Raw genomic sequence first — 18,316 nt, 5'->3', positions numbered from 1 at the left:
AGCCAGCCTGACCTGGCCATCATCTATGTATCTTTTGGAGCTCCTTTTTAAGCAAATGAGTCTCCTGAAGGAATACTAGGATTCAAGCTGTTTAATCCTCATCATCACTTGCTTAAGTTTAACTTTTTTAATCATACCCCTTACATTCCAAGAGGTACATTTAAGCTTCTTTATCTGAAAGATTTTATTTCAACTTAAGACAGACTGTACTGCATAACAAGAGTTTATATAAGAAATAGTCGTCCGATGTGGAAGTTAATAAAAAATCTGCCAAAATAAGGAGGTAGTATACAAAATATTAAAACAAATTAACAACTCAAAAACCTGCCATGAACACCCCCATTAGCTGTTATCCCAAACGGAGTAGCCTGACAACCTTGGTTGTGAGTTTCTCCATCGGACACCACGATGCGAGCACAAAGGGCACTTTCACTTTCGCGATGAAAGGGGCAGGGGCTCAAACCTTTATATCATAACAACAGAGAAGTTATTTATTTCTGTGTGATTCGATTCATTTATTACAGAAACTAGGCTAAATAAGAGGTGTAAAATACCCTGATCAGAGTGCTGAAGTGGTTTACACCATTACAGAGCTGCCATTCAGTGCAGCAATCCCCAACAGTGACCTTGCTGAAAAGAGAAAGACTGGTGAAAGTGACGTGGCGTTTGGCTAAGTATATGGTGTCCCATACTCAGAATTTGTGCTCTGGATTTCACTCATCCAAGTACAGTTAGTACATCTTAAATTTCACTGCAGCCAAGTATGCTTTACTAACTAAAGCAGATGGTGTTCTAAGTGGCTTAGTGGGTAACTTCGGGGCTTTTAGGGAAGATGCAGACTCAGGGGAGAGAGAGCTCGCAAGCGTCTCTTCCACCTGAGACATTTCCCCTTAACTGTGCCTTTTCAGCCCTACTATATTGTTATAATAAGATATTTGAGGACTGAACACCCAATAGGAAGCGGGTTTTAATCTACGACCTCGACACCTCAGTGTGGAGGTCGGGAAAGAAAGGCAAGCGCCAGTGTGGAGTTTGTGACCTAGACTGTAAGAAGTGTTCGTCTAATAGACTGGACTGACGAGCTTCTTGTTTTTCGGACTGGCCAGCTGATGTTTAATTTTTGTCACAACATCCACAAGCTCCTCATAAGCTTGTGTGTGAGGTGGCGAGCCCTCAACATCACAAGCATCGATACTGACAACACCTAATTCCTCAGAACTAGATCACTGCAGCACCGGAGCTTCACCAGGGGTGGAAGAAATCGCAGAGTGTGCTTCCACCTCCTGAAATGAAGTGCTGGGTCCTGCAGGTTAAGGCAGAGAAAGGGCGGTGCCCATCTCTAACCCCTCTGCAAGATCCATCTGTGAACCCCACGACGTGAGCCTTCACTGTGCCTCAGCATCAGCAGGACCTGAGCCGCAGGGAGCGCGAGCCAAAGCGTCTTCCTCAAAAAGCGCCTGGCGGAGCGGATGCTCGCAGCCATGACCCTCGAGGGCTGCCATGCTTGTGTGTTTCCCCACCCGTGATGTAACGAGGGCAGGTAGTAACACACGGTCTAAACTGTTGCTTGTTCGCCATAGTTGTCTAAATATATAATATATGTAATACAGAGAGATAGACAACAGCAAATAAGACACACGGTTTCACAGAGAGCGCTTACTGAAAACAAAGAAGCGAACTCTGTTTGGCTCAGGTGTGCTTTATAGTTATAGTCACCCACCTGATGTTCCGTTATGCCATTGGACTGATTTCACACGTGCTTCACAACGCAGCACGAGTTCCCTTGAAAGGGAACCGTATCGAACTGCAGCGCATGCTTTTAATAAACAGAACGATATCGTCCTTTTGTGTTGACGCTAAACCAAATTTGCCCATTGGCCTCTGTCCATCATGGCCTCCTAATCATCCACATATACTGATTGGTGGAAAGGAGACAGAGTAATGAAACCAATAAGCTGATGTGTGGTGGGCGTTCTGGCGCAAAATGGCTGCCGTTGCATCGTCCAGGTGGATGCTGCACATTGGTGGTGGTTGAGGAGATTCCCCCTTCATTGTGTAAAGCACTTTGAGGACCCAGAAACCACTTTATCCCCATTAACACAGAGAAGTGTTTTTGTGTATACTCACAAATTTTGTATCAGATAGGCGTTTCGTCCACACGGATCTGGCATTTTTGGAAGGTGAAACTGCTATTTTTTGAAACCGGGTCCCAGAGTGGATAAATAAGTCTTTGCGTTTTCATGTGGACAGCCTATCCGTATATTTTCTGAAACAATAATGTCATCACCCCACGTGTCGACCCTAGTCAGACGCACTAACAGCAGAAAAAAGGCAACAACAACAGACACTATATGCTTGTGTTCGTGCTGCAGAAGCTACTGAGCCAAAATAAAGCGTTAATTCCAATCTTTACTATAGTTTGTATACAGCGCCCAAAGTTTATGCACATGCTCCAAGTCTTATTCTCTGTTTTAAGTGTATCTCTGTGGTAGAATTGCAGCACCACACACTGGTCTGGTATGTATACTACATCGTTTTGAGTCGTTTTTAGTGGTTTTATGAGGACACACATATTTCTTGAGACGAGGGGAAAAAAAAGATTGGATAGGGTAAGCTCCGGCTTCGTGTGTACGTAAATTAAACAAATTATTATTAATTATTATTACTATTCTTGGTGTGAATGTGCCTTAACAACACAAAACTGGTTGCAAAAAAAGATTGTGTTTTAACCAATATGAAAATGAGCAGAAGTGGAACAGCAAAGAGCGATTTATTGATTTTAAAATAACAAAATTAGTAAAGAAACTTTACTACTCAGTAAACAATTACAATAATTAATGGTTTAATTAATACATTTCATGATAAACAATTCTCTGGTTAAGTAATAGAGGTATAGTCTGTATGTCCTATTTTTTGTATGTTCTTTAAACATTCACAAATAAGACAGATGTGTTTTATCAGATTTCTGTTTTCAATCAAATAAGTGCAAAACCATTTCAAGTTAAATTATTGATTAGCAGACATTCATAATAAGTCAGAAACAATACCCGTACATTAAAAGCCATACCATACAGTACTTTAAAACCCTGAGTGAAACCATACAAAATATATATTTTGCCTTATAAAGGTGTAAGCAGTATAACACAAACTAAATAAATAAGATTATAAATGAATGAGACAGACATCCATTGACACCATTAATCCATTCCCTGCACAAATATATACATTAAGTCAGTGTGAAAGAACAAACAAAAAATCAATCAAGTAAAATCATCAGTACATTAAAATAGTTCACAGTGTAAGACATTCAAGAATATATCTTATATAAGACGATTTCTAATTTTTCATAGAGCAGACAAGATCATTATTTTATCACAGCAAATGTGTCCAGTCTGAGAGGTAGAAATAGTCAATGTCTGGAAATCACATAAAATATTTTGCTTTCACATCAATCACTCAATCGCTTAAGCAAAGTGCTTCAAAACATCCAGATAAAATATGAGACAGAAACAAGGAATAAATATAATTCACCTGTTCATAAGTAAACTCTCCAAAATATAATTATTATCATTATATTTATAGCATTAACAAATACCACAAATCTTCCATTTGAACTCTTCCTGTCTTTGTATCAGAGGTCGTCTTGTTATATAAGTGGTTCTGCAGACACAGTTGACAGTCTGTTTCTGGAGACTTCACAATGAAACACACATAAAGAGTTATATTATATAATTCATTATTGCGATACGTTAAATATTACAACAACTGATGATTCCAGGTGAGCAGTACATCTAAAACAAAAGCATTTGTATTTTTCAAACTTTTGCAGTTCATCCATAATGCTAGTCAGACAGTCCCTACTAGTGTAAACCTCTATTTCCCAAATAAGTCTAAAGTAATGACCTCCGTGAAGTTGGCACCCCCAAAACAATGTCATTCGTTTGTGCAGGTTTGGTGTTTGAGATATTGAGCATTATTTTTTTGTTAAAATGAACACTATCTATTTCCCCTCTTCAGTAATATATATAATTTGTGAGCTGTGACGTCACTCTCTTTCAGAGTTACATTAGACAAGAAGAGGTCTTAGTTACAATGTTTGTTTTAATGGCACAAACCAGCACAAATTGAGCATAAACCAACGACGCCGGTTTCGTGCGATTTAGACGAAGTGGGGTGGGAGTGACTTCACAGCTCCCGAATTATATTTGTTATATCTGTCAAAGGAAAACAGTAGCAGTGTTTGTTTTAACGGCACAAATCGAGCACAAATGAATGGCACCTGTTTTAAAGGAACACTCCACTTTTTTCAAAAAAAAAAAAAGTGGAGTGTTCCTTTAAGCGATTTGAATGACAAGGGGTGGAGAATGACATCACACAACCCAAAAAATAACACCAAACCAGCACGAATGTTCGTTTTTGTGGGAAACAAATTAACACAAATGTAGCACAAATGAATGACATAGTTTTGGGGATTATTTTGTTTTATTGGGTGCCAAGTTCACCGAGGTAAAGTAATGTCCTGAACCTCAAATGGTTAATTCAGAAAATGTTGCAATCTTAAATTTAGTTGGAGCAAAACTCTGCAGAACTGTGGCCACCCCTGATCTATATTGTACATTTGAGTGATTGGATTTTGGGATTTCTCATACCGTCTTGTGGAGGGACACCAGTCTGATGGAAATGGACAGGTTCTTGTACGTTTCTGCTTCTGAAAACTAAACAGCATGACAGATATAGTAATTTTTGAATATTCTTAGATAGATTGTAGTGTAAAAATAACAGTTATTCAAAATAATTCTGATCATATATATTAAAGCTGCTGTAGGGAGATTTTAGGAAACGTTGACTTAGCCCAGGGGTCGGCAACCCAAAATGTTCAAAGAGCCATATTGGACCAAAAAAACAAAAAACAAATCTGTCAGGAGCCGCAAAAAATTAAAAGCCTTATATAAGCCTTATATGAAGGAAACACAGGCTGTAAGTGTATATTAGCTATATTAGCCTACTATCAAAATGACTCAGTAGGCTACAAATACATAATGAGGTATTCCCGAGGTAAGTTATATATTTAAAATCTGCTGAAAGCTACAGAAAAAAAGAAGCAAATGGATCGGTGCAATTCACGCAAACAGCTGGACTCCAGCAGAGAAACGTGGATTTGCAGATATCATTTTGTGTCAAATTGTATTGTAACCTATTGTTATATATTATTTTGACAAATCATCTATTAATTATTTTCCATCTTATATTCTGCATATATTTGTTGAATAGAACAACGAGACACAAATCTTTACATTCAATCCCGTTTGTGCTAGGGGGGTTGGTGGGCATGCTCCCCCGAAAAATTTTTGATTTCCTTGGTGTACATATATGCATTTTAATACGTTTTAAGGCCAACAAATTGGATAACAATAGCTTTAAAACCATGTCAACAAATACATACATGCATGCACAGTTTTGAGGCAGCTTTAATCGCTTGTTTGGTAATTTCATGACTTCATTTACAACAGAATAACGACGGTGCATGCCTGTAGTTTCTTCTGCGCTTTAGTTAAGCTATAATAAAGTAATATGCAGCGCGCGCCGGCGCATTTGCTCGAGCAATTCTTGGGTTCACGCTTCGAGCACAGTAGGCTATCGCCTAACGGCTGATTGGAGCTTTACTGATATAGCCTGACAACATCTCATCTGACCGCAGTTCACTGTTGAAGCTACCTTTTCCGCGCTCGTTTGACTTGCGCCTGGCGCTGAGGCGAAGTCGGAATGCGTGTCTGAAAAGTGTCCTGTTTGTTGTGGTCATAAAGAGACAGTTCTATTTAAACGCAGCGTTTTACTTGGCAATGTTTTAAAAAATGTCATAAAAAAAGACAAATGCTGAATTAGAGACGGTAAAAGTGAGTGGAGTGGGTGGGTCTTGTTCCACACACATACAATGGTTCCGACGCCCATGATTCACAGGCAGATTTGCTTTATGTATTTCCCCGGCGTCAAATCAGGCACATATAAATGTCAGGAAACACGACTCCAGGCTGCATGTCTATATTCATGGATTAGGTTTATTTGACAAGTTATAAGAAACACTTTCGAGTCCAACCTTTAGTGTAATTTGTTACTCGCGTTTTCGCGGTTTCCCCTATTAAATCTAGTTATGCAGCAGGTTCTTTTGCCACTCAGTCCAGCTGAGGGAGCGCGCTTTCAGCGGGAAAGTGACGTCGTCGATGGCTATGATGCAAATCTTCATTGACAGGAATGTTGAAATTAAATATGTATTATACACATTTTACAGCATTGGAAAACGTTAAGAATGTTTGTGTTTATCCTCCTACAGAAACCATATGAAAACAAAAAATATATTTTTTCCATTTTCATAAATTTTTGAAAAAAGCTCCAGGGAGCCACTAGGGGAGCCGCTCTAGAGCCGCGGGTTGCCGACCTCCGACTTAGCCTGAAAATTTGAACAAACACAACTTTGATCTCTGCTGCGCTACAGCCCTCCCTCCACAGCTCCTCCCCCATAAACAGTTATGGCACATTCACTGGTACTGACGAAACATCAACAATATGATTTACACTGACTATGGCCTGCCCATACTTGACTATAAACCAGCGACTTCGAGGAGTCAACGGGCGAGCAGAAGAGGAAGCCATGGTGTGCGCAGAGCATCAGGAAGGGGACGTGAGAGACGGGGCAGAGTGGGTCCAACTCCCGAGCACCTCAGCAGAGAGGACATGGCGCATGTGGAGAATTTGAGATTAAAGAGGATTGCTTATGAACGTGTAATCAAGCAGGGACACTTACTTGTCAATGTGGCTAACTCTGCATCGGTTTTTAATCCTTTCAGGACACGTAGCTCCCTCCACCTCGGAAAAGCCGCTCCGATATTTACCCTCGTTTTATTTCGGGCTCTATCTAATTCTTTCTTTTTGACTTTTTTATCAAAGTCATCTGTCTTTTTCCGTTTACCCATCTTTATTTTATGAGCAGGTGCCACTCGAGGAATTGGCAGTTTGGATTGTTTGTCCGCCATAAGCAAAAGCGGTGCGGGAGCGGTGTATTTCTGCAAATGGCAATAGGACCACTGGGAGGAGCCAGAGGAGCTTGATTTTTTCACAGATTATATGTCTCATATTCTACTGTCAGAGCATATTGACAGGTTTTACAAAATTGTAAAAAATACGTTTTTACAAAAGTTACCTACTGCAGCTTTAATGCATATTTTAGTTGAGTAATATGAAATGCTCATGAGAAGGACACAACGGTCCGTGTACGTTTTCAGAATTAAGGTATGACCATCAGACCACAAAATGCTCAGTGGATCAACAGGGTCACAATGAGCAGGTAATTTTGATATTTTGTCACGGTTCACTAATCCGCTGTCTCATACTCTTTTCTGTGTGTAGGTTTTGGGATGTGTCACTTGATTGTTCTGTGTGGGCGTCGCCGCTGATTGCTGATCAGCGGCAGCTGTGGATCATTACACCTGCCTATATAACGCCTTGTCTTTCGTCTCATGTTTGTCAGATCGTTTGTTGAAGTCCTGGTGTTGTCCCGTTGTTTCTCGTGTTTCTTGTTCCTGGATTGGATTCTCGTCGCTGTTCCCTGTTACCTGTCTGTCTCGTTGGATTACTCATTCTGGATTTCATTCACGGATACTCACACGGACACACCATTCAGGACCATCATTCATCACGGACACTTCATCGCCCATCGAAGTCCCTGTGTTACCCCTCTCCTGCTATCTGTGTTGCTGCTGTGTGTTTTGTGGTCTACTTACCTGGCGTGAAGCTCTATTAAAGAGATATTAACTTGCATTTGTATCCAGTCTTCTTTTCCGTGACATATTTCTGTGTCATCATTCTCACGGGCATTTCATCATTTTGACTTCAGTGTCAGTTAAATCTATTTTTTGGCTCATTTTACTTGTAGAAAATACTTATTATTTCTTTATAACACAAAACTGAAAACAAGAATGTGTTACTACTCACCAATTATCCTTTTCTTCTTTAAGACAAAAAACACTAAAGCAACAACTACCAGCATAATCACACCTCCAATCACTGCTCCAACCACTACAAACAATTCTGAGTCAGACTCTGGCAGGCAGTCCTTGCATGTTCCATCTATACAGACGCAAATAGATTAAAAAAAGTATTAAGGATATCACAAAAAAAAAAAAAAAAAAAAATTGGAAAATGGAAATATCACAATTGTTTTATTTCAATATCAAGTGATATTTCTGTCATTCAATGCAAATATATTAGTTCTATAAAATATTCACAGGCAGATTTGCTTTATTTCCCCAGCGTCAAAATCAGGTACATATAAATGTCAGGAAACACGACTCCTGGCTGCATGTCAATATCCATGGATTAGATTTGACAAGTTGTAAGAAACACTTTTGAGTCCAACCTTCAGTGTAATCGTTTGTTTTACTCGAGTTTCCGCAATTAAATCCAGTCATGCAGCAGGTTCTTTTACCACTCAGTCCAGCTGAGGGAGCGCGTTTTCGGCGGGAAAGTGACGTCGATGCATACCCTCTGTAAAGGAACGACAGAATTAGATCACGCACTAAACCCAGAGTTTTCACAATAGCATTGGCACAAACAGTCACTCCATAAAGACAATAATACAAGCGAAAATAAATTATGATTTCCCCTCACACAATAACCCACAAAAACATAAAGATAGCCTACTAAAATTAAAATAAATAAATAAACCACACAAAGCAAAACAAAACAAGTGATTTTTTATAATCTTAACAACAACATAAAGACACTTCACTGTTCAAGGAATAGTTACAGTTATTGCCAGGACAATTATTTATGACAATATTAAAAATATAAGACACGATTTCTTCCACCATGGTATGGTCTGTTAGCCATAACATCATGATTTTCTGTAAAGCTGCATGCTTTGAAACAATTGTGAAAAGCACTATGAACAATTGACTTTGACAAATAACACTCTAAGGATCTTTCATTAAATCTCTTCTCACAACATTTTAATCAAACATTCAAAATCATTAAGCAAATATTAATAACATCATAAAGACATTCCGAGAATGTTGTTCTCAGTTTCTCTCAATGTTATGAGAATGTTCAAGTAAAAACAACAACATAAGGACGTTTCATGAATGTTACTCAGAACGTTTTATAACAACATTATGAAAACATTTAGCAAATAAAAATATAAGGATGTTCCGACAAAGCAAGTTTAGGAAGTCAGTCAAACCCTTAATCTTACACACTTTTAAAATCGGCACTTGATGGACAGTTCAATGTTCAGTGAATACATACATTTATTAATAAAATTTTTACAATAAAGAAAGACTTCCAGAGTTACAGTTTGTTAGATAGTTTTATATAATGTTCTTAAATTTTTACACAAACAAGTGTTGGTGTGTATTTATCAGATAAACATTAGTGAAGATGAGCAACAGTCATGAGAAGCAAAACCATGAGAGTATAATGTTTTCATCTTTCAAGAAAGCTGACATATCTGACAGAAGAGCTTTTAAACAAATATTTAGTAAATATTTAGTGTCCTCCACTGACCACTTTGGAAGATGTGAGATGTTCATTAGATGCACATATTGTAAGATGTAAAATGTATGTAAACATGACAGCACTGCGAAATGTATTTTTTAATACAATTGAGAAAATAGCCATATTTTACATTTTATAGGATTGGTTACACTTTATTTTAGTGCTATAGTTACATTGTAATTACTCAAATAATTACTGAGTACTATTAATTAACTACATGTACTAACTATAGAGTTACAGTTAGGGTTTGGAGTTAGTTACTTGTAATTATGCATAATTTACTGATATGACTATAGTAAGTACATGTAGAAATGTGTAATTACAGCACTGTAAAATAAAGTGTTACTGGATTATTTCCGGTCTACATGAAATTTAAAAAGCTCAGTTACATGAAGACTTTTCAGTTTTAGCAGATTATACATGATACAGATTATAAATCCTATAATCATACAGATTATAGGATATATGCAAAACACACACACACCATAGCCAGGAATCACAAACATCACATAGTGTTAATATGAATTTAAGTAGAGCTTAAACAGCATGTTAAACCAGTTTCCAATGCAGCCGCTTCCAGTGTCAAATGAAAGTAACTCCAATTACCGTCACCGGAGAGAAGCCTATTGTCCATCTACACAAATGCAGAAAAGATTAAAATTTTAGTTAAGGATATCACAAGCAAATCAAATCACTACTCAAATTCTTTTTCATTCCAGTATCAATAGATATTTCTGTCTGTCAACAGCTTAAATTACCCTTTTTGACGATGATTGGTTCTTTGAGGGATCTGTGGTACACAAAACAATCATCTTCATCTTTTTCCTCCTTCTTGATCTCCACACTCTTCCTCATCTGGAAGGATCCATCCTGGTTTGGTCTGATTCCTGTGGATTCAATCTCATCTTCAGGCAGAGATGTGTGATTTTTCCTAATGATCATCATCACGTCTTTGGGGTAGAAGCCAGTGGCCAGACAGGTGAGTTTCAGCTTGGTTTCATCATTGGTATTCTTCTTTTCAATCACATAAACATTTGGAGGAGCTGAAAACACAGAATCAGTTCATCAATCAGTTTCATCAGCTGCAGATAATCTACAAACACACATTCACTCACAGCCGTTTCTGAGCTTCTCGTCTCCATATTCTCTGAATTTGTTGAGCCAGTCCACACACTCTTTCTCCAGGTATCCTTTGGTGTATTGGTTTAGGATCGGCACACTGTCCCATTTTCTCTTGGTTGGTAGAGCTGCATCAGTAAACGTGACCCATTGAGACTCGTTAATATCAAAAGACAAGAAGTCCTCTCCATCATAGCCATACTCATCAATGCCTTTGAGAAACTTCACTTCATCTCCCTGCTGCTCAACTTCACAACCGACTCTCCACTGAAGAACATGAAGATCTGAAATGGAGAAGAGTCAAAATGTTTCGTGTGTCTTAATAAAAATCATGTGCAGGTTAAACTGTATGAATGTTTCTCACCTGATTTATTGTGTCTCATGCGGTCCATGATAATATTGACGTTCACATTAAACCACTGTTCTTTACTCTTTCTGGACTGAGTGCCTTTTTCCCAGTAATCCTCCTGCATTTTCTCTTTCATCCACTGTTGTTTGGGAATCTTTCTCTTTTCTTCACTATTGTAATAGTCGATCTGTGTGTCGTCCAGCAGACCCATAGCACTGAATTCATAGATGCCCGGCAGATCTACAGGTTTAGACAAGGCTGTGTAAATGTAATACAACGAGTGTCTCTCTGTAATGAAGAGGAATAAAATATGCATCAAATATTTGTTCACTTAAAACCACGCTCAGTTCAAAATAGACTAAATGTATTATGACAACAAAGCCAAATCTGCAATTCAGAGACATTTTAGTCAAAAACAGGATAGAACAAGATCCTACTGGAAACTTTTTCCTTGATTTCAATGCAAGAAAAGACTCTTACAACACAGTAAATGGAATTCCACTCATTAATTTAAAAAGAGCAGAAAATCCAAAACAACAAAGTGATCAACAAAACATCCACATTTATGCTGTAGATGGAAGCAGGTCCAATGTATTGCAGAAATGATTTGGAAGATAATTCCAAATATATAGGAATACAGAAGGCGGTCTGCCAGAACCTAGATATTTTACTCCATAACTTGTTAAATATGGATATTTTTTCTTACACAAACACATCACTTTGCTTCACGAGGCCTTTATTAAAAAAGGCCCTGGAGCTGTGTTGAGTACATTTATGATGGACAGATGCACTTCAGCTCATACTCACTAATACAGAAAACAAGTTGGCTAAAAGATTGAATCCAATATTTGATGATAAAATAGCTTAACAAATGATTTATAAGTTATTTTTCTGCAGGCCGGTTATTTTTGACCGGGAACACCACAAGTGTGATAGGGTTCTCAACACAACACAAGGGTTAAAACAGCACTGATATTTCAAGTAAAACATACTTGGTTTGGCTTTCTCCAGAGAGACAGCTAGTGTTTCACCAGTTCTCTTGCCTCCTGTTGGAGAAAGAGTGAAATGTCAAAGTGCATCTCCAGTGCTGTGATGTGAATCTACTTGAAATTTGCCTGGTTTATATTAAAGCAACAGCTCAAACATACCAGCAGATTCTTTCTCGAGCAAAGATTCTTCAGCATCAGCGGCACTGGCATTCGATAATTCAATAGCTTGTCCTGGAAAACCACAAGAAAATGAAGTGTGTAGTGGCAGTGCTATTCTAGGACATGATACTTCAAACAAATTTAATGTTATTGTGTCAGGTCATAATATTTCATACACATAAATAAAGCTAAATTCTGAACAATATCCAAATAAGTCATTGGACGGTTTGCTGGACAAACCGATATAGTTTCTCTAAATAATTATTAAACCAGAACTAATCATGTATGTAATTGATTATAATTCATTGTAGTTAATTCACAATATATAGTTAATTCCTCCTTGGGTCAATATATGCATCATAAGACTTTATGATTTATTATATTAATATATTTCACCCATAAATTAATTAAATACCTGTACAAAATCGTTACACACTGTAATGCTATATGAAAGCAAGATAAATTAAATACAAAATGACTCATTTAAGGCTTATTTAGATATTGTCACCCTATTAAATTGTTGGAATATCTCTGAGAACCATATACCATTCAGCCAATGCGGTGCTATCAGAAAGAGTTCTGTTTGGCTAGAACTCCTGGGAGCACAGAAACCGGAGGAAACGCATACAGGCGCATACTGGGCCACATACAGTGGGTACGAAAAGTATTTGGCCTGGAATTTTTCACTCTTTGTTATAATTCAGCCATTTGCTAAAATCATTTAAGTTCATTTTTTTTCCACATTAATGTACACACAGCACCCCATATTTACAGAAAAACACAGAATTGTTGACATTTTTACAGATTTATTAAAAAAGAAAAAAAGAAATATCACATGGTCCTAAGTATTCAGACCCTTTGCTGACACTCATATTTAACTCAGGTGCTGTCCATTTCTTCTGATCATCCTTGAGATGGTTCTACACCTTTATTTGAGTCCAGCTGTGTTTGATTATACTGATTGGACTTGATTAGGAAAGCCACACACCTGTCTATATAAGACCTAACAGCTCACAGTGCATGTCAGAGCAAATGAGAATCATGAGGTCAAAGGAACTGCCTGAAGAGCTCAGAGACAGAATTGTGGCAAGGCACAGATCTGGCCAAGGTCACAAAAAAAATTCTGCTGCACTTAAGGTTCCTAAGAGCACAAATGGAAGACACTTGGGACAACCAGAACCCTTCCTAGAGCCAAGTACTTCAGGGCCATAAAATACAGCCATCATTTTGAGGCAATTGTTGTGCCAATTGAGATGATGACCTCACCATATCCCTTTGGACTGGATGGCCACCTAAGGCCGCTCCCCGCTGTCTGAGCCATATAGAAAGGGAATGAAGCTGCGGCATGTAACCTTTACCATAAACATGGATTTTAGAAACTTATTTGCCCTCATTTGCTGTAGGGAATTGCTTAGACAAAACCTTTTGGCTCAGAGCCACAATTGAAACATCTCATGTGCAAGAGGCCCATATGAATCACTGAGGACGCAGATGCCATGAGACCTACCATTTTTGATACTGCAGAACAGTGCAATCTTGGCCTATCCTGACATTGTTCAGGGTTGTTAGAATGGTCTCGACTCGAGCAGGAAACAATCGTGCCTGCATCATTGTTGAATCCCATATTATCCCTAAATATGTCATTCTCTGGGTAGGACAGAGAACACATTCTTCTTGTTCAGTCTCAACCCTAAAGAAATTAGTTGAGCTAGTACGACATCTGTGTTGTAACGCCATCTCGTGACTGTGCTAGTATTAGCCCTGAATGCCCTGGAGTACCATGGAGCCAGTGCTACATCCATACATTTTGTGCATGTGCAGGGTATTGAAGCTAGGCCAAATGGAAGAACCCGATATTGGTAAGCTTCGCCCCTGAAAGTGAACCTCAGGTACCTCCTGTGTTGTGGCAATATTTTATATGTGAAATATATGCGTCCATAAGATCGATCGTGACAAACCAATCATGATGTTGGTTTGTGGCATGATCTTTACGTTAACACCTTGAACTTGAGAGCTTTGACTGGATGGTTTAAGCCTCGAAGATCTAAGATTGGATGCATTCCCTTGTCCTTTTATAAACTAAGTAGTATCTGCTGTAGTAACCTGACTCTCTCTCTAGAGAGGGAAACATGCTCTATGGCACTTTCTTCAGAAGAATCTCTCGTGACAGTAAAGTCGCTTACCTCGATTTCACGGTATTGGAGACCACGCCGTTGAAACGCAGAGAACGATGAATAAATTGGATTCCGTATCCTTATTCTACTGTCTTTAGAACCCATGCAGAAATCCCTGGCAGTAGTTTTCACGCTGCCAAGATCGCTAAAATGGGCACTAATTTTGATAAGTCCCCTTGAGGGGATGTTAAATATTCTGTGTCCTGATGTGTTACAGGAATCAACAGAACACCAAACATTTCACTGAAAACTGTTGCCCCCTGAAGCACCAGAGGTGGCTGGGAAGGAGGGTTTATGTGAAGATAATGAGAAGGGGCGGGTGCTAGATATTAAGGCTGCTGAGCGTGACGAGCTGGTTCCCAGTCTTACGAGGGGCAGCACAACTCGCCACAGTCTACTTTGAGACTTTTTTAGCAGGTCAGCCTGGTCCACCTACGGCACTGCCATAGTGTGCAGAGCAGTACCAGTCTGACACACTGATCAAAACATCCAGTATGGATGTTATTATGCATAGCTTGGTGGGGAATGCTGTCTCTTTAAGTGACTATGAGCTCCAGAGAAGAGATAGCTTGCAAGCATCTCTGCAAACTGGAGCATCATTGTATAAATCACACGCCCTTGCACCCACAATAGTCAAATAAGTTGACATAGAGGGCACAAGGCACACGAAAAATAGAGTTCTCCCCATGAACAAGTTAACGTCATGGAGGACCTATTTATTTGTTTATATCTCATACATCATTCTAACATCATTCTCATCATTCATTCATTATATCTCATCATTCATTTCTAACAGTAGCACTTTGTTTTCTGTTCTTAAATATATCTCTGTGACGAGCAGGGCGGACGAGAGCCGTGAGGGAATGGCGCAAGGCCGGTGATGCGAGAGTTAACAAGCTCCACCTGTGAGGCGCACCGGCCTTGAGTCCCTCACGGAGGAGCTCCAGAAGCATAGAAGGAGGAGCGACGACAGTGAAGGACGAGAGAAGTCCAGGCATGGTCCTCTCTTGCCCTTCACTGTCGTCGATCCTCCTTTTATGCTTCCGGAGCTCCTCCGTGAGGAATCATATCAAACTTAAAGGAATCATATGTCTCAAAATCATTTTGCTATCAGATAAGTTATCATATCTTGAGGATTTTTTTTTATCATGGATTCACTGCATTTACGGCCAGCAAAGCAACATAGTAAAATTTGTATAGTATTTTTTTTATTTTTCTAATATTAAATTACAGAACGAATATTTGACTATTTGTGCACACCCCTAATTTCTTCTATGGTTTTCCAGAAACCATGGGTGTAATTAATTCCCCCCTAGCACAAATCCCCCCACTCTCCCCTATATAATTTTTAACAAACCATTTGTATGTGTTTTGACTGCTCATTTACACAACAACTGTGTTTTGTGGGCCTGAAAATGCAAGCTTTTGAAAACAAAACCTTTATTATTATTGTGTAAATTATAAAAATGTGAATTCAAGAAAATGTTGACTTCATTCACATTTGTATTATATGTTCAGTATATAGGTTCGTAGTGTTTCTTGACATAGTGACATTGCCATCTACTGGTCTGGCAGGAATAATACAGTGTTTTTAGTCATTTTCGCAGATCTGTGTGAATGGGGATCGTTTTGACAATGCTGTCACATGTACGTGAAAAACATAAAGACAACAGCTAAAGTAACCCATCCAAGGTAGCGCACAAACATTAGCATTGTCTTGCTCAAAGGCACCTTAATCATTTCCTGCCAGTATTGAGAATCGAACCCACAACCTGCAGGTTACTTGTCTGACTCTTTTAACCCAGGACTGTCTAAAATCAGTCCTGGAGGGCAGGGACGTGCACAGGAATTTTGAGGGGCAGTTGCTCTGACCTAAAAAAAAGGGCACTCCCCCTCCTCAACACACCTGCCTGGATTACTTACTGGTTTCTATGCCCAGTAAGACCTTGATTAGCTGGTTCAGGTGTGTTTAAGTGGGGTTGGAGCTAAACTTTGCAGGCCAGTAGCCCTTCAGGAGCAAGACTGGACACCCCTGCTCTAACCATTATTCCACGACTGCCCCAAAGTTTGTCTTGTCCAGCGGTGGAATAAAAACTTTACATAGTACATTTTTGTCATGTAAACATACTCTGAGTTTGCATACCTAATTTGGCGATAACTGGCTCTTTGATGCTCTTGTGAGAAACAAAACAATCATATTCATTTTTTTCATCCTTCTTGATCTCCACACTCTTCCTCATCTGGAAGGATTCATCCTGGTTTGGTCTGATTCCTGTGGATTCAATCTCATCTTCAGGCAGAGATGTGTGATTTTTCCTAATGATCATCATCATGTCTTTGGGGTAGAAGCCAGTGGCCAGACAGGTGAGTTTCAGCTTGGTTTCATCATTGGTATTCTTCTTCTCAAACACATAAACATTTGGAGGAGCTGAAAACACAGAGTCAGTTCATCAATCAGTTTCATCAGCTGCAGATAACCTACAAACACACATTTACTCACAGCCGTTTCTGAGCTTCTCGTGTCCATCTTTTCTGAATTTGTTGAGCCAGTCCACACACTCTTTCTCCAGGTATCCTTTGGTGTCTTGGTTTAGGCCCGGCATATTTTCCCAATTTCCCTTGGCTGGTAGAGCTTCATCAACTGCAGCAACCCATTGAAACTTGTTAAAATCAAAAAACAAGAAGTCCTCTCCATCATAGCCGTACTCAAAAATGCTTTTGGAGAACTTCACTTTATCTCCCTCCTGCTCAACTTCACAACCGTGTCTCCACTGAAGAACATGAAGATCTGAAATGAAGAAGAGCCAAAATGTTCGGTGTGTCTTAATAAAAATCATGTGCAGGTTAAACTGTGTGAATGTTTCTTACCTGATTTACTTTGATTTATGCTGTTCATCAGATTTTGGACGATCAAATTAAACCACAGTTCTTTAAACCATCTGGACTGAGAGCATTCCTCCTGCATTTTCTCTTTCACCGAGGGCTGTTTGGGATTACAATAGCTGTTTTCTTCATTATTGTAATTTTCGATCTGTGTGTCGTCCAGCAGACCCATAGCACTGAATTCATAGATGCCCGGCAGATCCACAGGTTTAGACAAGGCTGTGTAAATGTAATACAGCGAGTGTTTCTCTGCAATGAAGAGGAATAAAATATGCAAAAAATCAAGTGGGTGAAGCTCATGAAACACAATCTCAAAACATTTCCGCCACAGATACTAACCAAATAGAATTAATCGTATAATAGAATATATTATGAATATATATATATATATATATTTTATTTTATTTTATTTTTTTTTTTTTTTTTTTTTTTTCTGAGGGAAACTTTAGTCAGAATCCCAAATCTGAATCTCAAAAAAAAATCCTACTGGATAATCGAAAACTATATTTTTTTGGTTTATTTTATCATAATTTCCTAGAATCTTATTCTTTTGATAAACTAATTTGATGCTGCTAAAACATAATCTTGTTAAATCTGTAATATTTCAGTCACATCAATAATAACGGTGTTGACAAATAGGCCACTGTCATGTTAATATTAGTGGATAGTTTTATCAGTTGTCAAATATATATATATATATATATATATATATATATATATATATATATATATATATATAGTATATTTATAACTGTATATTTATTTATAACACATCATGAATTTGTAATAAAATTGCATTTGTCATTACAAAGACTAGCCTAATTAAATCACGACGTGTTTTTTTACTTTCACTTTTTTCACTGATAAACGCAGAAACTTTAAATCTTTACCTGCTTGAACTGAAGTCAATGTCCCGTCAAGAAGAAAAACACAAAGCAGAGAGACGATCATCGCGGCATTCCTGTCCATGACTGAAACGCCTGAAGTGAATTTGTATATCGTTGAATACAAAAACTGTCAACAACAAAAAAACTTCTTACAGAAAATAGCGGATGATGATTTGACCAATGAGAAAACAGAACGAGGAAATCATCCGT

The 18,316-nt window shown here is 38.5% G+C and overlaps 1 protein-coding gene across 1 annotated transcript; it reads right to left on the bottom strand.

The window, feature by feature from the left end:
• Positions 1 to 8,793: 8,793 nt before the first annotated feature.
• Positions 8,794 to 18,270, bottom strand: LOC137017093 (uncharacterized). The gene is made up of 10 exons (XM_067381047.1): positions 18,110 to 18,270; positions 17,205 to 17,468; positions 16,837 to 17,124; positions 16,480 to 16,764; positions 12,163 to 12,234; positions 12,007 to 12,060; positions 11,030 to 11,302; positions 10,662 to 10,949; positions 10,305 to 10,589; positions 8,794 to 10,180 (listed from the first exon to the last, which is right to left on the bottom strand). The coding sequence occupies exons 1-10, from the start codon at positions 18,186 to 18,188 to the stop codon at positions 10,170 to 10,172; spliced, it is 1,899 nt and encodes a 632-aa protein (XP_067237148.1). The 5' UTR covers positions 18,189 to 18,270; the 3' UTR covers positions 8,794 to 10,169.
• Positions 18,271 to 18,316: the final 46 nt, after the last annotated feature.

This window comes from Chanodichthys erythropterus, chromosome 3, assembly GCF_024489055.1.
Source record: "Chanodichthys erythropterus isolate Z2021 chromosome 3, ASM2448905v1, whole genome shotgun sequence".
Lineage (NCBI taxonomy): Eukaryota > Metazoa > Chordata > Actinopteri > Cypriniformes > Xenocyprididae > Chanodichthys > Chanodichthys erythropterus.
This window is presented reverse-complemented; position numbering and strand designations above follow the sequence as displayed.

Bases quoted from the DNA above. Each gene is read 5' to 3' on its own strand.
- LOC137017093 (XM_067381047.1), bottom strand. From the start codon at position 18,188: ATGGACAGGAATGCCGCGATGATCGTCTCTCTGCTTTGTGTTTTTCTT. The intron at 17,125-17,204 runs GTAAGAAACATT...TCTTCATTTCAG, and splicing joins CATAAATCAAAGTAAATCAG to ATCTTCATGTTCTTCAGTGG. The intron at 10,950-11,029 runs GTGAGAAACATT...TCTCCATTTCAG, and splicing joins CATGAGACACAATAAATCAG to ATCTTCATGTTCTTCAGTGG.